Source organism: Phyllostomus discolor, chromosome 11, assembly GCF_004126475.2.
Source record: "Phyllostomus discolor isolate MPI-MPIP mPhyDis1 chromosome 11, mPhyDis1.pri.v3, whole genome shotgun sequence".
Classification (NCBI taxonomy): domain Eukaryota; kingdom Metazoa; phylum Chordata; class Mammalia; order Chiroptera; family Phyllostomidae; genus Phyllostomus; species Phyllostomus discolor.
Window position 1 is genome coordinate 54,282,275 of NC_040913.2, and position 26,714 is coordinate 54,308,988.

General features: G+C 47.8%; 2 protein-coding genes across 3 annotated transcripts; one reads left to right on the plus strand and one right to left on the minus strand.

The window, feature by feature from the left end:
* Positions 1-1,524: 1,524 nt before the first annotated feature.
* On the minus strand, positions 1,525-10,898 carry ZIC5 (Zic family member 5). The gene is made up of 2 exons (XM_028526444.2): positions 8,478-10,898; positions 1,525-4,183 (listed from the first exon to the last, which is right to left on the minus strand). The coding sequence occupies exons 1-2, from the start codon at positions 10,003-10,005 to the stop codon at positions 3,741-3,743; spliced, it is 1,971 nt and encodes a 656-aa protein (XP_028382245.1). The 5' UTR covers positions 10,006-10,898; the 3' UTR covers positions 1,525-3,740.
* A 9,064-nt stretch (positions 10,899-19,962) lies between these two features.
* Positions 19,963-24,842, plus strand: ZIC2 (Zic family member 2). 2 transcript variants are annotated; one of them, XM_028526476.2, is made up of 3 exons: positions 19,963-21,338; positions 23,062-23,225; positions 23,444-24,842. In XM_028526476.2, the coding sequence occupies exons 1-3, from the start codon at positions 20,267-20,269 to the stop codon at positions 23,792-23,794; spliced, it is 1,587 nt and encodes a 528-aa protein (XP_028382277.1). In that variant the 5' UTR covers positions 19,963-20,266; the 3' UTR covers positions 23,795-24,842. The 2 variants fall into 2 exon arrangements, with proteins under 2 accessions (XP_028382277.1, XP_035867309.1); XM_036011416.1 differs by having other exon boundaries at positions 23,407-23,534.
* Positions 24,843-26,714: the final 1,872 nt, after the last annotated feature.

Here is a 26,714-nt window from a genome sequence, read left to right on the forward strand (position 1 = left end):
TCTTTTCCTGTCCCCAGTGCTATCCCTCTTGTGTGGCCATCTCCAATTCCTTACAAGAATATTATTCCCACCCCAAAGCTCTTTCTCAGTCCTTTAGGTTTTAGGAGAATTAGCTTTACCAAAGAACATCCTGAATGGGGAGTGTGTGTGTGTGTGTGTGTGTGCGTGTTCAAATAATCATGTGTTTGAAGATAGTCCTAGCCTGGAAAACAAAGGTAGATCATTTAAACAGTGTTTTCGAGGGCCACATCTTGCCGAGGAAAGATGAAGTCTTTGATGATAGCCAACTTAGTGTCAATAAGTGGCTTTCTTTGAAACATATTCAGATGGGAAGGTCTTACTTGCCAATTGCCATAGAAATCTTAACACACCATGAAGATTGTCCAAGCGCCAAGCCTTCCATTCTGGACTAAATTACTTTGAAGTGGCGCAGGATAAGCAGTGGTCAACTTTAACTCTATAGACTGGACAGAGAAAGCTGGGAGTGGAAGATAGCACGTTTTAAAGCAGAAAATAAGAAGGGGAAACTTGTTTTATACACTCTATACAAGGTTCTGTTCATTGTCAGATCTTTTTATCTTTTATATTTCCCATGAATGATTCATGTCTTGGTGGCTTTATGTCACCCTTCTTTTCATAAGAAACTTCATTAGAGAGCCATAAGTTTTCCCATTGATTTAGGCCCTCCTTTATGAGTGTTTTTCTCCTTCATGTGCTGGTTATTGTTACCTGGCTTAAAACACTTTGCAACCTGTTTTCACCTTTACAACATTTAACAAACCTGACTTTTCAACACTAATATAACCTTTTGGAGAACTGCTTACTGACATTATTACCAATTATTTTTAATTATTTGCCTTTCATCAGCTTTGTGTAAGCTAACATTAACAGGCAAACATTTGGCCTGGTTAACAGTAGATAGCCAATTACATTAATTTAAGCCATTTGGATATTTTATTAAAATGTATTTCTCCTTAACACCTGCCAGAAAATGCTGCTACTTATGTCTTCAACTTCCAAATACACCACAATAAAATTATATTCTGATTCCCCCACCCCATTACCTGATGTAAGAGGTACTTGATGCCCACTGCTCAACTTCAGGATGTTTAACTCAAAACCCACCTCAGGTCCTGTTTTTTCATGTGTATCTGGAAGCTTCTGTCCTTCCCTCAGTCTTCTCCTCATTTCTTTTTATTTATACTTTAGAGACTAGGCACCAAAAGAAATGTTAAAATTTGCTTTTCACTGACTAGAATTGCTAAGGATATTAATTTTAACAAATGAGTGTGGTAACCCCTAAGATTTATGCTAGTGTTAACCTTCCGAGTTTAGTCTTCATGAATACATTTTATTTTCTAGATTAGATTTAAATTAAACCAAGCTGTAAAAATATTTTATGGGTTGGGGAGAGGCTAAGAAATAAAGAGGTCAAGGAAAGAGAACCTAATGTTCATTATGTCAGCAACCCATTTTGTTTGGAAGAGAATGGAAGAAATATCCCATTGTGTAAAGCACAAGCAATACACAGGAAGAATATCTTTATTAAGTTTTTTACTCCATAATCATTCTTGCTTTCTATTGAAGGTACACATTTTTTTTTTTTTTATTTTAGGTCTACCAGGAACCAATAAATCTGTGGCAGAATTAACCTATGCATGGCAAAATGCATAAAATACATATTCCTTTGTTTCATAATAAATAAACCTGTAGCATAATAAAGAATAGTGCAAACTACCATTGAAAAAGCTGTATAAATAAAACAACTCAATACAAATCAGGAATATTTTGTTCTAACAAGTTTACAATACATAAATTATCCCCCAAAGTTCATACTTTTGTCTATTTGAAAGAGCTTTGAAACTGAATACTATTAAAATCAAATAAACTTTTAAATGTAGTTATTTTATATTCAAGTTTTATGGTCTTTTTCTTTATAAAGGAGGGTCTGCAGGTTTCATATTCACAACAATTTGAAGACATTGAAAGGCTTTCAAAGTGACAGCACCATGCACTGTACTAGTAATATATCTATAAACTATATATAATCTCAACACAATGCAAAAAAGACATGCAGGAAGAGTCCCGGTTTTCACATTACGTTGTTCATTCAAGTACATTTAAAAATATATTTTTCCATTTTCTCGCCTTTTTTTAAATAAACCATGGGTCATAAACAACAATCACAAAAATGTACAATATAATTCTTTGGTGTGCTTTGAACTCTTCCAGGAAAGAAAAAAATAGGATGTCTGAAAATAAATTAATTCAACTGTACAAATAGTTTCACATACAAGTCATTAACAATGATAAGACTACATCAACCACTCACAGTACACGAAACAGGTTACTACAAACCCTGGGGAGGGGGTGTCTTCAGGGTCTTTGAGTATAAATTAGTGCTCTTTAGTATATTTGTATGTTTATGATAGACTACATTTGCACAAGAGATGTGCTGCACCAACTGAAAATAAATTGATTAAGAGTTATTGTCCTAGGTGCTTGACCTTTTTTTATCCTAGCTTGACAGTTCTGGCAAAGGTCAAACATTCATCAATGTTTGGTGGTAACTACAAGCATTTAAAAAATTAAACTATGTATAGCAATTTCCTAAATGTAAATCATATACTTCACACACTATAATTTTCAAATGGGATAGAGTTTGGTGTGTTCAGTGCTCAGGGGAAAGAAAGTGTGTTAAAATGTACTTTCAGTCATCAAAAAATAAAGGCTTTTTAAAAGGCTGATATAAGAGTATAAAAGAGGGATTGGCCTGTATTTAAAACAAGTTTTCAAAAAAAAATAGGCATATTGCCAACATCACTTCTCCTTAGACTTGCCTATTAATTTTAGTATCCCAAAGAACTTATGATCTAAACTATGTCTTTATTACACAAGAAGTTTGAACATAGTAAAGAGGCAGCACCTGCGATTTCAGATTAAAAAAAAAAAAAAACAGGAAAAGACAAGCACTTGAATTTCTTCTATTTTATAAAATATCAGTTTCACATTTGTCTATTGCAGCAGCTTTTTCTTATCTCCACTTTTGTTTGAACCATCACAGTAGCACAATGGAGATGTATTAAGGTTGCTGCATCTTTTTCTTTAAATCATACAAACAGGGTACTAAATAATCCTGTATAAAAATACTGTTTAGATATTATCAATAAAAGTGGAAATGAAATGACAAATATTTTTGAACACCGGTACAGCCCATGATCTGTTGGCAATGCAGCAAGTGTATGGTTTACAATGAAGAGGACTTCGCAGAATTAGGACCCAAGGAGGCAACTAAGAGGCTCCAAAGAAGCCCAGATTATGTTGTCAAAGGCATTTGCAAGGCACTCTAGGAAATGCAGAGGGCCTTGTTACTGTGTTGAGTGTTCTGTCTCTCACCTTTGAAAAAATATATATATTGCATTGGCAGTGTATCTCTCGATTAATTGATCTCTCCATTTATTTTTCTTGGTACATTGTGCTCCCAGCCCTGTCCCTCTGCAATGTGTAAGTCCAGCTTGGTTAGTTTTGTTTCTTTGTTTTTTAGGGGGAAAAAAGCCCAAATATCTTAATTAAATTAACTAAATGTAAAAACACCATGGGGTTTCATACTAAATAAATAGGGCTAATTAGACTCGGTGGCAAGTCTGAGTCATGGATTTTCTCAGGCTCGGCATTGTCTCATGTGAGGATATGGTCCAAGGACTCCCACTTATTATTTTACTTATTATTATGAATAAATTCTAATGTATCGTCCGCACTACTTCAGAGTTCCCGTACATTTCCTCATCTTCAGACTCAGAAGAGGTTCCATTGCTAGAAGGTGTATGGAGGTGGCTGGGGGCTCCACTGGCCTGGCAAACGTACCACTCATTGAGGTTGGTCACCTGAGGGGATAGAGTGCTAGAGTGATTCCTGCTTGGGTCCAGCACCGGGGACAAGGGAGCACCCACTGGAGTCCCCGTTGATGAATAACCAAGGGCTCCTGGAGAAGGTGGTGGGGACTTGCAATGAATCTTCATGTGCTTCCTCAGAGAGCTTGGGTGAGTATAAGATTTGTCACAGCCACGAATCTTGCAGTAATATGGCTTGTCACTGGTGTGGACATGAGAATGTTTCTTTCTATCACTGCTATTGGCAAACTTCCTGTCACAGCCATCAAATTCACATTTGAAAGGCTTTTCCCCTGCAAAAAAACATAGGAAAGGTTAACAATTGCTTTTCAGAGATTTCTCACTCAAGAAAGAAATGTTGGAGCAGAAATGAGGATGCATTTTCCCATTCCCTAGAAGACCAGCTCCCAACCTAATTCCCATTCCTAATTCCTATGTTTCAAGGATGCATCAAGGAATACTTCAAGGATGGGCCTGGCGACTCTCCTTGGACTGTGCTTGTGAGGCTAGATGTCAACCCTGTAGTACCAATAGGGTCAAGGGGAAAGTGACTAGAGCGTGGTCCAGAATGTAAAATGGACACCCAGCGAGGACCTAAATACCCATATCCTCACTCCCCTCAGGCTCTATATGTGCAAAAATACACATATTTTTTAAAAAGCAGCTCCCCCTAGCAAGATAAATGCTGATAAAACTACTTTTAGTTTAAGAAAAAGAAAAATGAACACATATGCTCAATTACAAGTAAACTGGGGGGTGGTACAGTAAAATTATTATAAAGGCATTTTGTCTCAGGGTGTTCCCCAACATTTCACTGATGGGAAAGAAAAGGAAATAAAACAAAATCTCATTTTCTTCAGAAATAAAGGCACCTATGAAAAACTGTGACAACTGGATCTTTTACAAGCCTAGTTGGGCAGAGAAATGGCCACTGGCCTCTTCCTTCTACCAGCTTTCCTCACAACTTGCAGGGCAATTAAGAGCCTAGCGAAATAGAGCCTTAACAAACATTAATAAAGAGCACAAGCCTCAGCCTGAACCTGGCATTTACCTGATGCCACAAGTAACCATTCTAACAGCTTTCTACATGACTTAGTAGTCAAAAAAGGTGAATGATTTACCAGTCTTTTGGCCCATAACCCCTTTAAGCTGCTGTAACCACCCCCAGGAACACAATACTTTTAAATACAAGCCCTCTAATCATGGAAGTGGAAATGCTCATTGAGACAACTAGAAACTCAGCCAACTTAGTATTAAAAAAACAAAAGAAGAATCCAGCAGGTAACTATGAATTTTCTCTCTCACCTCAGGGTATAGGAACTTGATATACCTACGTCCATAATTGAACAAGTCATCTCACACATTATTACTGTATTAATATTTTCCTCACATTTAAGTGATTCAACATAAAGTTAGGTTTCTCCCCATTTCAACAGCTACTCTGATGACACACAAGGCATGCCCTTTTGTTAGTTTTGGATAATTTATTATTAAAAAAAGCAAGACAGTTTAGTGTGTACAAAGTATTAATGTAAATATTTCAGTGTAGTTTTGTTGTTGTTAATTTTCCAATGATAACTAGTTCAATGACAGAGTATGTAACTACAGCTCAAAGTATTGCCTGGAATGTAACTTATCCTATGCTACCTAGAAAATATTGTTTAAAAATAAAATTAGATATTATTCAAATATACCTCCTACACTGATCTAAAGAAAGGAAAATACAACACAATGATAATAACAACCTTTAAAAATTCTCTGTAGATGATCTTCAACAGTTACCATAATCAATTTTTATCAAAACATCGATTATTTGTCTTCAATTCTGTATTCTACTTTAAGTTGAAGATAATACTAATTTAATATAGCATTCTTCAAAAAATATTATAACCAACCCTTTCAACATGGTGGTTTTATTCACTCTATACAAATGGACAATATTGGGTTTTTGGTTTGTTTGCTTTTTTAGTATTCTCATGTTTCTGTACAAGCTATATATCCTTGCGATATGAAAACTAAATGGCTTGAACATGGCTGGCTCCAGCATTGCATGTGATAAAGAGAAACCATTTGACCCAGTAAAGGTAGTGAAAAAGTAGAAAATTAAGGATAAAAAAGTAGAGGAAAAATGAAGGGAGGGAAAAGAGTGACAAAATTGCCTATTTTATTCAGAAGGGGACAGTGAGCAAATTGTACCCAGCTAGAAAGGGTGAGACCCCAGTGTTTACACTTCAGACTCTAACATAGGGGTCACGTCAGAATTTAACTACTTACATGGAAGCTACGTGTGGGTAACTCTTAGATCCTATCAAATCCTTCTCCAGAAAGGACTCCAGCCCCGACCAGTGGAAGGTTATAAACGGAACTGGGAACACGTGGGTCAGAAAAAGGGGCCTTCGGAAGTGGTCAGGGATTATTCCTTTTGATCAATATGTTCTGGGATCCCGCATAACCTCCAAAAGGGAGAGTGGCTGGGGAGACAGGGCATCTAGGATGATCCCTCCCTGGACACAACATAACAATGGCTAAGCAGCCCAGAGACCTTCAAAACCATCTGGCACAGGTTTGAGTATCAACGTGGGGTGCTTGCATCCCTCCCCGCGGTATCCAGCGAGGCCTAATGCAGTCACTGCCGCCTGGCATAAGCAACCGAGCGCGCACGACGTGGAACCAGAAAACAATAAACAGCCATAGGTCTCCTTGGAGACCCAGGTCTTGGCACACAACCCCACCAAGCCAAGCACTCTCTCACGCCCCCTCCTGGAGGGGGCGGGGGTAAACTATGCGGGCGGAGGGAGGCTGCCTGTCTGGCTGGGGCCTTAGAGAAGGAACCTGGGTTAGCTTCCGGACAGTCAATTTCCAGTTCCTTGCTTTAATCGGGTGAAAAGGGCCCTCGACACCATACAGCTTCCCTTCCCGCGAAGGAAAGGTACTCTTTCACTCCGAGGCCTAGAAAGAAGGGAAGGGCCAAGGCCGCAGGCCTAGCTTTTAGGGGTTTTCTTCGAGGACGTCAACTCCCGCGCTCCGCACGCTCCCTTCACGGTCCCTGGCCCCTACACGGTCCGTAAGTACTGAGCACAGAGGCAGGTAGCAGGCTTAGCAGACCAGATTTTTGACGAGAGCCTTGTGGGAAGTTTCCTTTTGGAAAAATAATTAAGGTGGACGGATCCGATTAGAAAAGAGCCCGGCAGGCAAAAGGAGCTCCCGGGAAAATGTGCTCCCGGCCCATAATCTGCACATCCATAGGAGATCTGTTAAGTGTCAGCCTACAGAGGCGAGGCCCAGGGCTCTAGCCTTGGGCCACCCAAATCTGGCTCCTCCTGCAGATCACCCACATGCCCTTTGAGCAAGCCGCTGGCCGGGCTGTTGAGTCCGAACCCTGCGGCTGTCTCCTCGCCGCCGCCGCAGCACCGATAAATCAGCCAAGTAATTACTGAACGTAAACTCCAGTTACTTAAGTGTCCTCCGAGGGGTAATATTGTCTGTCTCTATAAATCCCGACTGCGCTCGCTCTCATCAGCGCTTTCCGCCCAATGTGCTTGTCGGTTGAAACGCAACATGCAACCCACTGGGGCCATGCCACCGCCCCCACGCCGCAGTCGCCTTCACGCAGGGTCCTGGCACCCTCAAAGGCAGGGCTTGAGGTGGGCTCGGAGGGGTCCGCACGGCGCCGGGGGCTCCCCCTAACTTCTAAGGCAGGCGAGGTCCAAAAGATCGCTGGAGGCTCTGCAGCTAGCCCTGTACTCCTAGAACTAGAACTTCCTTTAAAAGCACGGAAGCTAATTTCCCCAGTACCTTCAAGGGCACGTGTGATAAAATGTGTGTGACAGCGGTGTGTGACGACACATGTGTGTGTATGAAGGTGTGTAAATTAGTAACTAAATGAGGACATACGTGTAAAATGTATCTAGGTATATGGATGTCCCAGCAAAGAGGAAGGGGGCAGGTATAGGAGGAAATACAGGTGTGTGAGGTTGTGTGGTGTGTATGCATGTGAAAGTGTATGTGTGGGCGGAGTGTGTAACTGGGACAAGTGTGTGCGTGTGTGGAGGGGAGGTGTTCTGAGGCCCCCTTTCCTCCTGGAGGGGCCAAACCGAGCTGAGCCTCCTGGCCCAAATGCCGTAGCAAATCCCACATGCCGCTTTCACGCGTGGACCTTGCCACCCGTGGAGAGGAACTCCGGGGCGGCTCCGACTCCAACTCCCATTTCCCCCAATGCCCTCCCCAAATTCCCGGGGCTGGACGGATGGGGGCTGCCGACTGTCCTGGGCGCCTTCCTGCTCCGGCTGCTGCTGCTTCTACTCCGGGGCGGCGGCGGCGGCTGCTGGAGCGCGTGGCCAGTCCCGGCGGAGAGGCTGCGGGAGCGCTGGAGACTCCACCGTGTGAGAACCCAGCGCGGGGCCTGTGTGTGCTATCGAATTACTTATTCATAGAAAAAAAGAGAGGGAGAGAAAAAAAAAAGTCACATGTCCGGGTTATACGTATGCAAAGATAAGCAGCAGAAGGTGGGAAAAATTAAGGCGAGCAGGAGGAGGAGGAAGAGAAGCAGCGGCGGCGGCGGCGGCGCAGCCGGGGACAGACACCCACCTGTATGAGTGCGCTTGTGGATCTTGAGGTTCTCGGAGCGCGCGAAGACCTTGCCGCAGCCCGGGAAGGGACAGGGAAAGGGCTTCTCGCCCGTATGCACGCGGATGTGGTTGATCAGCTTGTATTTGGCCTTGAAGGGCTTGCCCTCGCGCGGACAGTCCTCCCAGAAGCAGACGTGGCTGCTCTGTTCCGGGCCGCCCACGTGCTCCACAGTGACGTGGTTCACTAGCTCGTGCATGGTACCGAAAGTTTTGGAGCAGGGCTTGGAGCCGCCGGCCGGGGGCGGTGGTGGCTGCGGCTGCCGGGCCAGCTCCTCCGGGTCGATCCACTTGCAGATGAGCTCCTGCTTGATTGGCTGCCGCATGTAGCGCAGGAAGGCCCCAGCAGCTCCAGGGAGGTGGGGGTGGTGCTGGTGCGGGTGTTGCGCTGGAGCAGGCGGCGGCGGCGGCGCCGGGGGCGGCGCGTGGTGCTGCAGGTGGGGTCCCGGCCCGGCCGCTGCCGCTGCAGCGGCAGCCGCCGCCAGATTCAGGTTTAAGTTCACAGCTCCGTAGCCGTGTAGGGCAGCTGCTGCAGCGGCCGCCACCGCCCCGTAGTGCGCTTCGCCGGAACGTGGCGCAAAGGGTGGTTCCGCGCGGCCGTACAATTCTGCTGCAGCGGCTGCCGCCGCTGCCGCCAACCCCAGGCGCATTTGGCCGTTGAGCGGGTGCTGGTGGCTGCCGGGCGCTCCCGGCACCTCGTGCAGCGCAGGAAAGAGCGCGGGACCCCCGCCGCCGCTGCCGTCCGGGCCCGCGTAGGTGCCGCTGGCAGAGATGAACATGCCGGCCGAGTGGGGAGACGGGGTCGGGTGCTGGGGGGAGCCGATGCCGGACCGCTGCTCCCCTCCGAGCGGAGCCCCGTGCATGGGCGCCGCGGGGGCCGTGGCGGAAAGGTCCCTCCGGAGGACGAAGTCCCTGCTGTGGCCTTTGCCGCTGCTGCCGCCGCCGCCACTGTTGGTGGTGGTGTAGCCCGAGAGGGCAGGAGGAGGAGGGGGAGGGGAAGGGGTTGAAGGGGAGGGAGGAAGAGGAGGGGCTGGGGGCGGTGGCGCGGAGGGCAGCACACTGCTGCTGCCCCCGCCACCAGAATAGGTGCAGGCTCCGGGGTGCGCAGCGGCGGCTGCTGAGCGGTTGGTGACCGCGGGAGCCTCAGGCTGTGCCCGGAGCGCCTGGGAGGGAGGGCTGAGTCGGAGTGCGCTGGCCTGGGCCATGTGCTCGGGTCCCAGTGGAGTGTTGGCCACGCCGGGGTCAGCGCCCAGGTCCCGAGGGCAGAGGTGCGTGGTTAAGGCGCGAAGTTGGGAGTGGGCAGGCGGGCTGGCCAGCGCCGGGAAGCCTGTCATATTCTGAAGAGGCTTGGCTTGAGCCGTTGCCAAATCCGCTAATCTCAGCGCTGGCGAGTTCCTCTTGCTCAAAGGGAGCTCCATCAGAACCACACAATCAGACCCATAAACCCTCACTGGGGGGACTTTTTGCCCTCTGCCCGCCTCCCAAAACATGTATATATTAGGGACTCTTTAACTTCTTTGTCCTGACCTCCTAACTCGGCGTATTCCTGTTCCCACTCTGTCCTCCAGCGATTGGCAGAGTGAACACCACATTTGAGCTGCACAGTGGGACAGAGATTTTGGAAATGGCACGGGTGGGATTGGAGAGAGCGCCGTGATTGGCAGCAACTGCGGCTTCCCGATTGGCTCCCTTTCAGACGCTGGTCCCAGTGGAGATCCGCCCCGCTGTTCATAACTGCCTTAGCTTCGCCTTGCGCCCCTTCCTCCATCAGAGCCTTGCGTCCCCGCCTCCTCGGGGATGCCCAAGTTGCACTTGCACAAAGTTTGTGCTAGACTTGCGCGCGCATCGTTCCTCGTTTCACAGACAGCTTGAGCAGAGCGCGAGCCGGCACGCGGCTGAAGGGCCAGTTGTGGCTAAGGGCTGGGCCCCCCGGGAGGTGAGGCAGAAGGCAAGGAGGTATCCCCAACTTCAAAAACCTCCGCCTCAGCGCAAGCAGAAGCACCTTTCAATGACCACACACTTCCCTTGGAAGAGCCCTAGGCTGCTCTCTGGAGAAAGAGTGAGCAGATGTTCGCTGGTCATCATACTTGTAGAGGTGATGCTAGGAACTTATTTGAGAAGGACACCAATCTGCCAAACGCTCACGTAGGGCTCCAACAGGAGGCGGAATGAGGAAGGGTATTCAAGTCCTATTTGGTTGCAAAACAATTTGAATCATTTGGCTCTACTAAGCACAAAGTGTGGTCAAAATAAATCTTTCCCAAAAGGAACCGTTTTACCTCGACTTTTTAGCTCATGGAGGCCCTTTCAATACAGTTCAAAGGAATTGGCTTGAAATGTAATCTCGCTGCTGGTCGGTTCTGGATCTGCCAGTTCCAATTGGCTTTGGGGGGGAGGGGGGGACATCTTGTAGCGATTTTAACTTTTGCCTCTGGTAGATACAGTGGCAGGGCAGGCCAAGCAGCTTGTCTCTAGAGGAAAGCAGCTAAGTAAACAATATCCGTTAAGAAGAATTTTTCCTTCCAGTCCAGAACGCGCAACATGTGTGCCTCAGTTTCTTCGAAAGGACCATAAATTAGAATTGATCCAAGAAAATAATTATTTTTAAATCAAGCAAACATCTTCGCTACTTATTTACTAATAGAATAACCTTCTGCCTTGTTATCGTTTTCTAACAAATTGATATAGCAAGAGATATGTTTTATTTTAAAATCATAAAAACTGGCTTTTAATAAAATGAACCCTGTATCTTTCAAGTGATTTCCTATCAACTTAGTTTAAAAAGAGAAATAGATTCCTGCATTACTTTTTAGGGGACAGAAAACTGTGGCATCTCCCAAACTTCAAGGTTCTTAATGTCCCAGAGTTTCATTTCAGCTTTTAAAAATTAAAGCATAGTAAAATTTTGTGATGTTCCAAGATGTGCAAAATTTAAAGTCAGGGTTTTTTAATTTTTATTTTGTTGCCCTGCATAAAATTATCTGTAAAAAAAATGATAGTGGTGAAAATGATTTTTTTCCTTCTGGGAACAATGAAACATTATCAGCTTAATTCATTTTCAATCCATGTAAAAATAGACTGCATAAAGCCATCACCTGGAGATAGTCCTGGGAAGGGGAAAGAAATATTTTTGAAAGAGCTGATCCAATAACCCCATTTACATTGGTATGAATAATGTTTAACTGGAACTGACTTATTAGCCCAGGGAATGTAATTTCTCTTAAAAAACTGACAGCCAAGCAAAGAAAGTACTACAAATTTCAAATAGTTTTTTTTAATTTTTTTACAAAATTCAAATACAGTGAAATAAGAAAGACATGAGTGCAAACACAATTACAAATATTTTAATAAATAACGGTGACAAAATCCACATCTGTATTTAGGGAGGACAAGTCCTTTTACAATTTCATTTCAAAGACCCAAAACATGTCAAGCCAAACCAGCAATAGTAGAGCGAGGACTGTGCCATCTCTATGGATGGTTTCTGGGGAAAGCATATATGGAATTGTCACTACTGTCTTCATTTCCTCTCAGAACATTTCAAGTAAGTTCCCTTTATTTGAATTCCTTGGCAATGAGTGTCAGTCAGTACTTGAATAATGGAAGCTTTACATTCAATCCTGCAAGTTATAAGTAAAAACAAAACGAAGAGAATGAATAAAGAACATAACCAAAACATTGCCTTTAATACGAACTGTTGAGCATTTTTATTGTGCAATAAAAAGGGTACCTCCACCGCTTTCAAAATAGCTTTTTCTCAAAATTATAACTGCTTTGTTTTATTGAATTGCTGAATTTTAATGGTTTAATGAGTAAAGGCATGAAGGAGAGGCTGTAAAAATGTGAATAATGGTGCAGCACAGCCGAGCGGAATCTGGAACCCGCCTCCTTGTACAACTCTTGTTAAACACAGCGTGATATGTATCTGTCATCGATTTAATATGTCTTAATTCAGATATAGTTCCCTAATCAATTTCTTTTTATGGACGTCTAAAAAAGAAAATCTTAGGAAATAATAGAGATTTGGGTGGCGATTGGAAAGAGGGATATTTACACAGTGCATTTAATGAAGATTTGCAAATTTATGACCAAACCCAGACCCTAAAAAGATAATTGACTCAGGTAAATCGTCTTGAGATGCTAATTCTTAAAAGGAAGAACTGGGAACAAAATTCAATCAACACCAATAAGAGGCCAATAAACTGCCTGCCAATTAAACCTGAGAATAGGCCTAGCTAGATGGTCAGCAGGAAGGCTCTCAGTGAATTTCCGGATTGCCTTTCTTTATTTCAAAACAAGAAAGAGCCTCTTATTTTGTAGACGCGTTTTTTATTATTGTGATGATCTGCCTAACCCAGGTGCGCTGTTTCTTTTTCAAGCTATTTGAAAGTCAGATCAGACCCCCTTAACATCCCGAGTTTCTAAAGACCTGTGTCACACTTCCTAAATAAACACCAACAATTTCCAGGGAGTTGAAGAAAATCATACTGGTGGGGAGGGGGTATAGAAGTCGTTATTCCAGTTCTCCTGTGGTTTTAGTGCTATATTTTCGCGTTGGTGCTGGTAGTCAGGGCCGATAATCGAAACTCATGCCCTTGTCTGCACTTCAGCAGTGGAGGTGCTTGTGTGGGGGGTCTCAGCGTGGCAATACATGGAAATGCCCTTTCGAGGGTTAACAGGTGTTCTTAGGGGAAAATCTATCTCCAGACTTCACTGTTGCACCCCCAGCCCCACCCTCCTCTGAGCCCCAAACAAAAGCGCGAGAAGGTTGGGAGGTAAAGAGTAAAACACCGAGGCCCTGAACCAACCCTCGCTCAGCTGCCTAAAGGCAACAGGCCGGATCTCTGGGGGATGCCCAAGCTGGCGCTAACGGCTTCCCGCTGCGCGGAGTAGGGGTGGGGGTTTGCAGCTCTCGGGTGCCCTCCTCTCGTCACTGAACCCAGCCAAGTTTCCCTGCGATGGTTGTGGGCAATTAATAACTCTAAGGGAAGTGAATTGAACATTTCCTGGCTTTTGAGCCTTTGTTTGATTGTTTCTGCAGCGGGGGGAGGGGATAAGCCCGGGTCCGTGAGGTGGATAAGAAAGGAGCTGGGGGAACCACCTAGCCTTTTATTGCCCTTGCGATTGCTTTACTGCTCTCCGGTCCTGAGTGGTTTCCGTGAGAGCGGCTTCCTTGCAGAAGGGCTGGGTGCCCAACGAATTTGGAGCGCTTAGTGCCATTTGGATCGCGCAAGAGGCGGGTTCAAGAGCGAACACGTTATCCAGAGTTAGCCGAGGGATTAAAGTACTTTGAAGCCCAGACGAAAGGCGGCAGTGGGTGCTCAACTGGGAGAAGGAGAGTTACTAGCAGACATTGAGAAAAGGGGTTATACACTCGAGAACTCTTTAGGCCGAGGTGAGGTGGTCAAAGGGGCCCTCAAAGCTGCGTTTTATTGAGTTTTGTCACGGCCGGAAGTGACAAGGACTTTGGGTTCAAGGGCTTTTCCCAAACCAGGCTCTCCAGGAGTCTAGGCAGTGAGGTTCTCGATTACCAACCCACCTGCACTGGGCAGGAACCAGATCCCCACCCTCCTGCCCTCACCACTAGCGTTCTGTTCTGATCTCGGGGAGCCGAGACCCGGCCCAGGGGTGTTGAGTGCTCTGAAGCGCGCAGCCCTCTGAGCGCCTCTGTAAGTGTTACCTCTTTTTTTCCTCCCTTCTAAGCTCAGGCAACACAGATACTTGCGGGGCTAAGAGTAACCAAAAATTTGCTTTTTGCTGAAGTTTATGATCCCTGTCACTTTTACATGGGTTCATGTAAACGACGATTTTTTTTTTTCCCAAAGCAAAAGATTGGTACTGTATGGCTGTGATTGAAATGTTAGTTTCCTTGGGTTTGGGATTTGTTCGTTTGAGATACTCAAGAATTGGACACACCCCATGTCCACCTGACTTTAGTGGTTAAAAGCCCTTGAAAAATTATGGCTCTTTTTACTTCTCCACTATTAAAAAGTAAACGGAGTAAAATTGACCTGTCATCAAATATTCTCACTTGGTTCTCAATCATTTTTACCCTCAGAGATAGGGGTGGTTCGATAAAGGCCTCTGACCCACATTTGACCAGTAGGACTGGTAAATTCTTGGGAAATGCCTAATTATTGTGTTTCAAAATATGCTTATAAGGTCAAAACAGGAACCACAAAATTTCCTTATGTGTTCATGGTTCATATAACCACCCAATGTTATTTATATTGGCTTCAAGATGAGTTCTCCCTTCATTCTTTATCCTGTAAGATGTCTTTGAGTGGGGGATAAAGGAGGAACTGAGATGGTGTTGTTTTTGTTTTTTTAATTTCAAATTTTGTGGGTAATTCCTTACACTTCACACCCCTTCCAATATCTATACTTCAATATTTGAAGAAGCTGTTGAAATAAATCAAATAGTGACACGTTGATGGATTTACTTGTGTGAGCAATATGGTTGACATATGGCATTGTTATTTATGAATGACAGCATAAATTGTATTACAAAGTCTATTGCAATAATACTGCAGTTTATTGGAAAGCTGCTTGCCTGTCACTGGTATTCAACCTCCCTGGATGTAGTTCGCCTGGGAACCCAAAGGATACCAGTCCTCAAAATAATTAAACACATTCATGTAAGCTAATGACTCCTGTTTTTGGTTTATTTTCATTTTGTTTTACAACAATAGAAACACTCTCATCAGGAAAGAGGAAATGAAGTAAGGACAATTAGTTTTCTTCCATTTGCAAAATCACAACCACTGTCATATAGAAATGTTGGCATCTATTTTTTTCTGAGTCCCTAATGACAAATACACAAACATTTGTATCCCTATCACTACAGTGCTGGTGAACATATATTTTATATAGAGACAGTTTATAAGGCTAGTTACAGAATAGTAAATTTTAACTGTAGGGAGAAGAGAAGTTCTTTTAGCAGACAGGAGAGGGCCTTATCCTATGATACCTCCCTACCTCCACTCAACCCCCCCCCCTTCTTAAAAATGGCATTTAAAAGTTACAACATTGGCTGAGATTTTCACAATTTCCCTTTCTTTTATATCACAGATTTCCCCTCCTTTTATATTACACTTCTCTAAAGCTCTGACAAAGAACTTTTGTTCTACATGGGTCTTACAGAGGAGGCTCTCCCACCACACACGTGGCTCTTCATGGGTCAGGGGTCATCCAGCCCAGGAGTGGCTGAGAGCACTGAATCAAAGGTGACCTGCAACTTAATATCCTGTTGATGATCTTGTTGAATTTGAGTCTGTGATGCAGAGGATGGTGCTGAAATCTTGTAAAATCCTTCCTTCCTTCTTTCCTTCTTTCCTTCCTTCCTTCCTTCTTTTGGTTTGATGTATATAGACAACTGATTTCACATTTGTTTCTCCCATCTCTTCCCCCATATACACCTTTTCCTTAGGAGGAAAATTAAAGTTTGGATGATATAGCCACCAAGTGTTTCTCTTTTCTAATTTAGAGGCTGATTTTGTTTGCTTGTTTGTTTTTGGCTTTTGATGGCCAGCAAGATATATGTGTGTGTACATATACACTGTTTTTATGTATATATACACACACACACAAAACTCACGAGGTCCACAACAGCATCGAGGTGCTCAGTGAATGAGTGCCCAAGCTTTTGATGTGTGTGTGTGTGTGTGTGTGTGTGTGTGTGTTTTAAGACAACCCGAATTCTTGGTCGCACTGCCATTCCCTCCATTTGCCGGGACAAGTAAGCAAGCCCTGGCGCCCAGGGGCCCGCTATGCTGGGATATCCACAGATAGCAAAACCCCTACCCTCGCCAGCTTGGCGCAGGCTCAGTAAGATCTCAAAAGAACAATTTTGGAAAACTTACAAAGAAGGGACATATTTGCCCGACGGAAACAGTTGTGGGTCCCGAGAATCTGACATCGCAACAGCGGGCCCTTCCGGAAACCTGTTGAAAAACTGAATTCACTCACACGGTGCAAAATGCAGCTTGGCCGCTTTTTTCTCTCCCGCGAAGGAACCCAAATGTACTTTGGGGCAATGACTGAAAAGCCTTTGTAGGGTTTTGTTTCCCCCTTGCTTTCTTGTGCGCTCTTTCATTTCCTTTTCCTTCTTAAAAACAAAACAAACAACAACAAAAACGTGTCACGAGATATAGGGGCTTTGCGGTTTGTAGAGAAATAAAACACTATTAAGAGGGGCCGGCGACGTGACTTTGAACTTGGCTCAGCTCCTGTGTCCTTCAGAGAGAGGAGAACTAGAGTGGAGAAAGAATAGCCAGGAAAGCCCAGCCTGCGGGATCTCCGGTGGGAATTAAGACGTCTGCCCCACCACCGGCTGCGCACGGTCCCCGGAATCCGACGCGAGCCGGCGTCCAGCCGCCCCCGCCCGAAACGCCAGCGCTGCAAGAGAGGAATCAAAACGAAAGGGGAGAATGGGGAAAGGAGGAGAGGGATAGAGGAGTGGAGAGAAGGCGAGAAAGTGGAAAAAGAGGAAAACTCGACGTCTGATGGCTTGAAAGAAGGAAGAGAAGTGAGGTTATGGATGTGCAGGATTGCTATTCTCACGATCAACTTCTAATAAAATACTTTTTTGGAAAAATTTTTGGAGTAAGCTTTTCAGTTATTCCCCCCTCCATGTAAATTGATGAATAAAGTAAACAAGTGTGAAAGGCTGGGCATTGATTGGGCTGCTGTTGTTTGTTTGTTCCTGTATCAGGACATTTTTTCTGACTGGAGATTTTTCTCTTTTCTCTCAGTCTCAATCTTAGGTCCCTTTCTGTTTAGGGGAGCAGTTTGGCATTTGCCTTCCCCTGCATTTGCTTTCCCGAGCCCCCCTTCATACAAAGGGTGGTGTGTGGAAAAGAGGAACATTTCCGCCTTTCAGGGAAGGCGATAATCTCCAGCTACAAGGCACATTTTTGGGCTTTCAGGCTAGATGCTGCGGCATCCCTTCTTCTTACTCCTCCACCCCACCGCGGGAGTGGGGGTAGGGAACAGCGGGGGAGCACAGGGCCCCTTATGCAACCGACTGCGGCCAGCTTCGACCTTGAGACCCGCTTAAGCCGGGAGAGGCTGCCTGTGCCGGCGCTAGGGAGCCCAGGTTCTGCTAGCAATAGCAAGCTAGAGTGGTCTTTCCTCGTTTTTGTCTATTTCATTTCAACGTGAAAAATTTAAATGCATGTTGATTTTTTCTCTTACTTGAATTTTATTTCAACTCTCCAAAATTTGTAAATAAAAGCAGTTCTCCTCCGACTTTGCATTCACACCTTCGCAGCCTCCGGGCCCGCTGTTCGCTCTCCTGCTACCTCCGAAGCGCAAGCTTTCCGCCGCGGGACAGGAAATGTCTACAGCGGCCAACCTGGAGCCCAGGGCGGGGGGTCGACGGAGCCCTGGGGCGGAAGGCCAAGTCGTGCGCCACACAAGGAAGCGTCTTGCGACCGCACCACCACCCTTGTGTGGGGGGAAGAAAAGTTCCCCACTCCTGGAGGAGTGATAGAGATCTTCTAGAAGCCGTGCCCATCTGGAGATTTTTTCTCCGGAGCCCCTGACCCCACGTCCAAACTCCAACCTGGGCCTTTCTTGGCGGCGCGCCTCGCCCCCCGCCCCCGCATGCTGCCCACCCCACCGGGTATCTACCCCGAAGGTGACACTATCTTTAAACAACTTCCAACCCCGTCCCTCGAGGGGGACGCTGCCCAGTGTTTAATGCTGTAACAGGAGCAAGACTCTGGCGACTGGGAGAACCGAGGGAGCAGAACAGTCGGGGGTGGGGGTGGGGGTGGCGGGCCCAGCCCGTGAGGGGATGGGTCTGGGTGAGTTTCCACGGAGTAGGAGGAAAGGCCATGCCTGGCTTTATCCAGGTCCACCATCGTGCACCTGTGTTTTCAAGACCACAGAGCAAGTTTACAAAATGGGGAGGAAAGGGATAGGGAACGTGTCAACTAATCAAAACATCGGCCCCCAGCCTGCTCCCCAGACGTGCTCCTGGCGAGGCCCAGGGCCTGTTGTGTCGCGGCACGCAGGGCCTCTCCGCCCGGAGGCCCAGAACTACTAGCCACGTTCTGGAGCGGCGAAGGGTACCGGCTTTCGGTGCCCACCGGGATAGGCTCTGGTCCGCCTGCAGTCGTTTGCCTTTGCGGAAGGGCGCGAGAGCAGTGCGCTGTCTGCTCCCAGCCAAGGACCCTGTAACCTCCCGGCCAGGTCCCGCGCCACGTCGGGCGCCAGGCTCCGGGGAGCGGCGCGGTCGGCTGGGACCGGAGCTGCAGCGTGGAGAGCGCTGGGTAAGAGCGGGGAGACTCGCAGGCCCCCGCGCTGCCGCGATCCTCCGCGGCGGGAGACGCCGCGAGCTTCGAAGACGCGAGGGTGGAGGGTGGACCTGCCGCTGGGCGGGGGCGCGGGACTGACGGGGCCGCCACAGCCAATGGTGGCGACGGTGGGGCGGGCGGGGCGAGAGTCGCGGTTAAAGGGGCGGTGTGACCGGGCGCTGGGGAGAGGGAGGCCGGGGAGGGAGATGTGGGGGCTAGGGAGGAGGGGAGGGGAAAAGGAGGAGACAAGAAATAAAAAAATAAAAAAGACTTCGGCGTCAGTGGAGCCCACTGAAATAAACAGGCGGAGACGGGGGCGAACGGACCCCATTTCAGCTAAAAGGGGCCAAATGCTTTGGCCTCTTTGCATTTTGCAGGGGCCGCGGCTTCTAACCAGTCCTAGAGGTTGCGGCCGTCCGTTTCGGGCCCAGCGCCCCGGGCCGCGAGCTGGAGGGAGTGGGCGACCTAGAAATCACTTTTTTTTAAATTGTTGTTATTGTTTTACAGCCCACCCCCTCCCCTTTCCTCCGCTCGCCTTTTCCCACCCATAACCTCTCCTCTCCCTTCCCTCCTCCCGAACTTAAAGAAAGAGGGAGCCGCGCAGCAGCTTCCTCCGTCTGGGGGAATTCGTGCTGCCATAAGTTTACTACGCCAGGCGCAGCCAATGCCAAGCGCGGAGGACCTGGAGAGCTAAACACTGCGGCCGCAGCGCCGAACAATACAGGTCGCGCGCAGGAGGAAGCGGCCGAAGGAGCGCGCCGCGGAGAAGGCGCCTGGCCTCCACCCGCTGCCCCAGCACCCTGGCGGCGGTCAGGTGGAGCTGCGGGAGCGCCTCAGCGCCAAGCGTGGAACTCGCCTCTGTCCGCTCCTCGCCAGCCGGCCTGGCCCACGTACCACCGCCGCTCTCGGACACCGTGGCCCCACCACTACAGTGATTTCATTTTGCGGGTGCCTCTTGGCGTTGCCTGGCTGGTGGTCCGCAGGGCGCGCGCTAGAGAGTGAGTGTGTGCGCGCGCGCGCGAGTGCGCGCAGGGGTGGGGGCGGCGGCGCTACTCTCGCCCCCCTCCGACTCCCCTCGCTGCTCGCTCCCCACACCTCCCTGCTGTTCCCTCCTCCCGCCCCCCTCCCCTGCCCTGCCCTGCCCGCCCCCGCCGCAGCTCCTTTAATACACTTTGGTTCTCCGCCTGGCTTTGGACTCTTCTCCTCCTCCACCTCCTCCTCCTCCCGCGCCTCCTCCTCTTCCTCTCGGCGCCTTCCTTCGACTCCCGGACGCCCGAAGCAGATCCAGGCGGCAGAGGCGGTGGGAGCTAAAGCGCTGGTCTCGGGGCTCGAGCTACCACCCCCGCTGCCTGCTCTTGGAGTCGGGCGGCTCCTAGACTCACTGTGCACGGAGCGGGTGTGGGAGCCTTAGAAAGCAAGGGGCTCGCCGGGGCGGGCGGGCGCGCTGGCCATGCTGCTGGACGCGGGGCCGCAGTTCCCGGCCATCGGGGTGGGCAGCTTCGCGCGCCACCATCATCACTCAGCTGCAGCCGCGGCGGCGGCGGCGGCAGAAATGCAGGATCGTGAACTGAGCCTGGCGGCGGCGCAGAACGGTTTCGTGGACTCCGCGGCTGCTCACATGGGCGCCTTCAAGCTCAACCCGGGCGCCCACGAGCTGTCCCCGGGCCAGAGCTCAGCGTTCACGTCTCAGGGCCCCGGCGCCTACCCTGGTTCCGCTGCGGCCGCCGCCGCCGCCGCGGCACTCGGGCCCCACGCCGCGCACGTCGGCTCCTACTCCGGGCCGCCCTTCAACTCCACCCGGGACTTTCTGTTTCGTAGCCGCGGCTTCGGAGACTCGGCGCCCGGAGGCGGGCAGCACGGGCTATTCGGGCCAGGAGCTGGCGGCTTGCACCACGCGCACTCGGACGCGCAGGGCCACCTCCTCTTCCCCGGCCTCCCTGAGCAGCACGGGCCGCACGGCTCACAGAATGTGCTCAACGGGCAGATGCGCCTCGGGCTGCCAGGCGAAGTGTTCGGGCGATCGGAGCAGTACCGTCAGGTGGCCAGCCCGAGGACCGACCCGTACTCGGCGGCTCAGCTCCACAACCAGTACGGCCCCATGAATATGAACATGGGTATGAACATGGCAGCGGCCGCGGCCCACCACCACCACCACCACCATCACCCTGGTGCCTTTTTCCGCTACATGCGGCAGCAGTGCATCAAGCAGGAGCTCATCTGCAAGTGGATCGACCCCGAGCAGCTGAGCAACCCCAAGAAGAGCTGCAACAAAACTTTCAGCACCATGCACGAGCTGGTGACCCACGTCTCAGTGGAGCATGTCGGCGGCCCGGAGCAGAGCAACCACGTCTGCTTCTGGGAGGAGTGTCCGCGCGAGGGCAAGCCCTTCAAGGCGAAATACAAACTGGTCAATCACATCCGTGTGCACACGGGCGAGAAACCCTTTCCCTGTCCCTTCCCGGGCTGCGGCAAAGTCTTCGCGCGCTCCGAGAACCTCAAGATCCACAAAAGGACCCACACAGGTAACCGAGGGCCAGAACCAGGGGATAGGGGCGGAGGGAAGAAGCTTTGGTTGGTTTTACTGAGAGAAACTCGTTGACTGCCAGCTCTTAACCCTGTATTGGGAGATGTTTTTGTGTGTGCCAGGGAGCCAACGACTTGTTTTCGTTGGAAAATGAAAGACTCTTATTGAGCTGGTTTTTTTTCCATACGTGGAAATTGAGTTTTTTTATAACCAGTGTACACTTTGGGTGATGCAGTTGGTTCACTCGGTTCGTAATTGCTCGGCCCGGTTAATAATTTCCATTCTAAATAGAGCGCACAAAGTAAAACTGCTCTCCAACTGCGTACTTGGGAATGGAGCCTTGAGAGGATTTGCCAGCTTGTCTGAATGTGCTTTTCTGCTTTGGGTGTGTCTGTTCGATTGGCTTGTGTTTTGCCACTTACTTTATTTACTAGGGGTCCAAACGTCCTTTCAGAACTGTTTCCCATTAAGTGAGCGGAAAGGGTAAAATATGTCTCATTTTTAAAACCCATCTCAGGGTGGGTGGGATCGCAGTGGTTTGGGAAATTACCTGATGGCACCAGAGGGTTTCCTATTCCTAACGTGGACCGACGACCCTGCCAGCGAAGTTCCAGGGAACAATCTCGTGACAAGAGAGAGCCTCAAAAGAACGCACCTCTCGCTTCATAGATTACTCATCCATGACCACAGGTCCCAGCCAAAATCGTGCCAGACGATTTCCTAAAAGAAAGCCAAATGTTTTAGCAACTTCTACCGTCAATATTTACTCCGAAGTGGGGATGCGCCAGCGGCCTATTGTTCTCTTCCAGGAAGGGAGCTAGGCGAGGTGCGAGACAAGCTTTTAACAAGGTTTAAATTTTGAGAAATTTATTTGCATGAAATGCTTGCTTTCGATTCCTGTGTCTGAGCGGATGTCTTTAAAAAACAATTTAGGTGCTAATGAAATTTAACGTTAAATGGTCTCCTTTCCAAGTGGAACAATGTTCGTTCTCACACCTCTAAATGACTCCAAGCATTTGGAATTCTGGCAACAGGATGCATGGGCCGCCAGAAAATTAACGGGAAGGTTTTGAAAGCCTTTGCTAACGTCCCCGCCCCCACTGCCTAGCCTGTGCCTCTTCGATCCCTAGAGCTGCCTTTATCTTTAATATTTATCTTTTCTCCCCAACTTATTAAAAAATAACTGGAAGTGAGATTACAATTATGGTTAAGTTAATTTGCAGGATTTTGGACGAAAAATACTGGCTCAGTCACTATCCACAGCGTGTCCCCAAACAGCATACAGCAACTCCAAATCTAATTGCCCACTGGCCCCAGAGAGAAACTGACAGCAGCCCAGCAGTCTGTGTGATTTTCATAATGCCCCAAATATTTTGTCATAAATAACAGCTTCTCCATGGCGAGACTAAGTCGTTGGAAGTTACAAATCCAAGAAGCTCTATTGAAAGGCAGGCTGGGCCAGGTGCTACCCGATAGTTAAAAATTTGAGGAAATGAGTCAGTCTGGAAGAAAAGTAAAATATAAAATTGAAAAGCAGAACCATTAGGTGGGGACAGCTCATTTCACCTTAGCTTTGCTTAGAGGGGGCCCATCTGTTTAAGGGACCAGACCCTTCTTGATCTTTTTTCCTCCAGGAAGAGGCCTTGCCCCCTCCAGGATGGGTGGGAGTTCCCCAGGAGGTCTGGGTGTCCATAGCAAGTGCCCGTGTTTGCCTTCCACAGGGGAGAAGCCGTTCCAGTGTGAGTTTGAGGGCTGCGACCGGCGCTTTGCTAACAGCAGCGATAGGAAGAAGCACATGCACGTCCACACCTCTGATAAGCCGTATCTGTGCAAGATGTGCGACAAGTCATACACGCACCCCAGCTCTCTTCGGAAACACATGAAGGTACCACCCGGGAGGCCAGGAAAGGGACAAAGCGGCCGGCTGTGGCACTGGCTCACAACCAGCCTGAATAACCTCAGCCGGCCTGGGAAGGCATGGGTTCCCCGGGGCCAGGGCGGCAGGGGATATTTCTGTGGGTGCTCCTCCGGGGGCCTGGCCCCACAGCAGCTGCACTCACACCCAGTCCCCTTTGGTCTCCCCTCCCGACTTTTGTTTTGCAGGTCCATGAGTCCTCTCCGCAGGGCTCTGAATCCTCCCCAGCTGCCAGCTCTGGCTATGAGTCCTCCACACCCCCGGGGTTGGTGTCCCCCAGCGCTGAGCCCCAAAGCAACTCCAACCTCTCACCGGCGGCGGCGGCGGCGGCAGCGGCGGCGGCGGCGGCGGCGGTGGCGGTGTCCGCGGTGCATCGGGGTGGAGGCTCAGGCAGCGGCGGTGCAGGCAGCAGCTCTGGCGGAGGCAGCGGCGGGGGCAGCGGGGCGGGAGGTGGGGGCGGCGGCAGCTCTGGTGGGGGCAGTGGAACTGCCGGGGGCCACAGTGGCCTCTCCTCCAACTTCAATGAATGGTACGTTTGAGGGGCTGGGGCCTCTCTCCTCCCAGTCCTTACCCTAGCGTAGCAGTTCTCCGTCACCCCGAGGGCACCCTGTGATTGTGTTGTTAAATTATGAATCTGATTTTTATGATGATTAAAATGATTTTACCAGCAGAAGAATTTTTAAAAGTTTTTTTAAAAAAATAATCTAGGCATGAAAAGCAAAAATATCCCTAATGCAGTCTCTGAAGCTTAAAATAAAAAAGCGCCATGAAAATATTGAACCAAACCCACTTTTCCTTCCCTCGTGCCCTCTTTCCTTCTCACCCCGTTCCCAGTTTTCTGGCAAACTGTGTACATAGCAGACTCCTTCCTTCTCCGAGGTGGTTTTAATGGCTTTTTGGTGTATAGAAGTTTGTCCATTTGTAACCCTCTGGATTGCGTTCCTCCCTGCCTTCCCTTTTCCCAAAGTGATGATGGGTTTTTCTTTTCTCTTTTTAGTCTACTCGGTTTCTTTTTAAGTAATGTGGAAGAAAATGGTTTATTTTGTATTGTGGTAATGAATATTGTGGGGTTTTTTTTTAATGAGGCAACTTGATTGTAAACTTCATACAACTATAGACTGGAGAAAAAATGAGCCGTGCCAAAGTCTCCCTTCTGTTTCTTCAACATACTGATCCACAGCACACACATATACACCACCAATGCTTGTGAATGTATTTTTCTGTTAGCTGGGTTTACATGTGATGTTTTAGTGCTTTTGCAAGTTCAATTTGTTAGTTTCTGTATGAAAGATTGTGGGGGGGAAATAAAGGTTGTACTGTTAGCTTTTTCCTTAACAACACCCTTCCTTTTGTAAATACCCATTACCATATTTATCCATTTGTAATTAAATTATGGTATTAACTTGCTACAGAGGAAACAATATTTATAAAGAATGTTTCTTAACTATAAATATGTACAATTGTGGGCATAAACTGTTTCAGATTTTTTATTTGAAGGTTTTAAGTGGCTTGATCATTTCTTGTGATATGTTTTGAAAGTAATGCATACAGAAATATAATAAAATGTGTTGAAACTGCATGAACATACCATTTTTTTCTAGCAAAGTTATTGAAGAAATGGGAATGAAGCAGCTGAGGAGGGTCCACAATGGGCATGGATCAGCTGTACCACCTCACATTCTGGGAAGGAAGGTATATGTATATGTAGAAACGGCCAAACTGCCCCTTTGGCAGAAAGTCTCAAAATTCTTTTCTATGCCCTTTGTTTTACAGCTGAGAGTGAATTAAATTTTTGGAAAGCCTCTGTGAGGATCGGTGGCAGGAACTTTCAGAGTTTCTAATGGCTCCATTATCTGAGGGAATGCCATTCTTTCAGCTACTTAGACTGGATTTAAGAGCACTAAATATTTCCTTATTCTTTGTTTTCCCTTATCCCTGCCCCCTTTCCTGTCCTTCTGGAAAGCTAAGGTAGAGTTATGTTTAATTGCACATTTAAAACTGAGCTGAGTACTTTGTTTTTTAACTTGGCCCAATGATTACAGTTTAAGGGACCATTTCTACCCCAAATTTTTTTTCTTGAAATTCTGAACAGCTTGTTAAAGAAATCCAGCATATCTACACAGGCAGTGCACACCAATAAGCAGAATGTTTTAGAGAAGAAGATGATAAATTGACTACATTTTAATTTAGGAAAGCAACAAAATGTTGGTTCCAAAAGAAAGGATCTCTTCAAGAATTCAGTGAAACAATAAAGACTAAAATAACTAGGTGGAAGTGAGGCAGAACTCTGACCACCAGCTTTCTCTGTGTGCGGCCTCAATCCCCTACTCTGCAAGACTTCTATCAGAATTTTCAAAAAAGTTGCTCCAAGGAAGAAGGCACTTAATAATTGAAGGGCAGGAATGGGAAAAATTCTTTATAAATCCCTGAGCCATCAAGACACCTCCACCTTCCTTAGTATCTACCGCCAGAGTCCCTGGCAGTCCCCAAGTCACATACCCCTACCCAGTGTTGAAGATTTGGGCCCAGACAGGGACACCTACATAGGATTGCCCAGGCGCACGGGGCTCTGCTGGAGACCAAAAGCACAGTTGACTGCTGAAGTGGCTGCTGACCGCTGCATGTCTTCCCTTCTGGCCCTTGACTGAACCACGGGGCTATGCAGGCTAGGTCTGAGGGCCGCTTGAGAGAAAGGCAACCCTGACCTCTTGGAGGCCATGACACCAATTCAATGGGGGAAGGAAGGACTCCACCCTGGGGGCTGTGTGTGTGTGTGCCCCCAGAAGGTGAAAGACACCAGCTAGCCTTCCCCAGTGGCCTTGTGAACTGCCTAAGAGTCAACTCCTAAAACAATCAACCCCCTATTAAAATCAAATTTATAACCCCTAGTAATATTAAATTATTAAAATAATTGGCATATGTTACTGATCCTTGGTAGATTTCATTGAACACATTATAAGCTGTGAGAAAAATCCTTTAGAGTTTTCTGACATTCCCCACCCTTGGGGAGAAGATAAAATAATCAGAAAAAAAATTGAATTAATTTGTGCAAGAATGATATGGTCTACTCTAAATGTTTTAAACTCTGCGAGTGTTTGTGTAAGTTACTGGCTTTGAGACACGTCCCCAAACTAAGAACGATGAAATGGGGATGGGGGGGATTTTAGTATTAACTCAAGGCCTTAGGGCTTTCCTTCTCATTTGGGGGGGAGAAAACACAGCAAGAAGAGGAGAGGGATCTCACAACCTTGGCTGGATCACTTTCCAGATCTGAACTCAGCTACCGGAGGAACCTTTAGACCTCCGGGTGCTATTCTAGTTAGCAGGATGGAAAAATGGGAAAGAGGATGGCTTGAGGCGGAAGATCACAGCCTGGGAGCAGTCTTCTAGTCCACCCTAGGATGTGAGGAGCAGATTGGCGCAGCTTTCCCGCAAAATGACTCGCAGTTCTCCAGATCC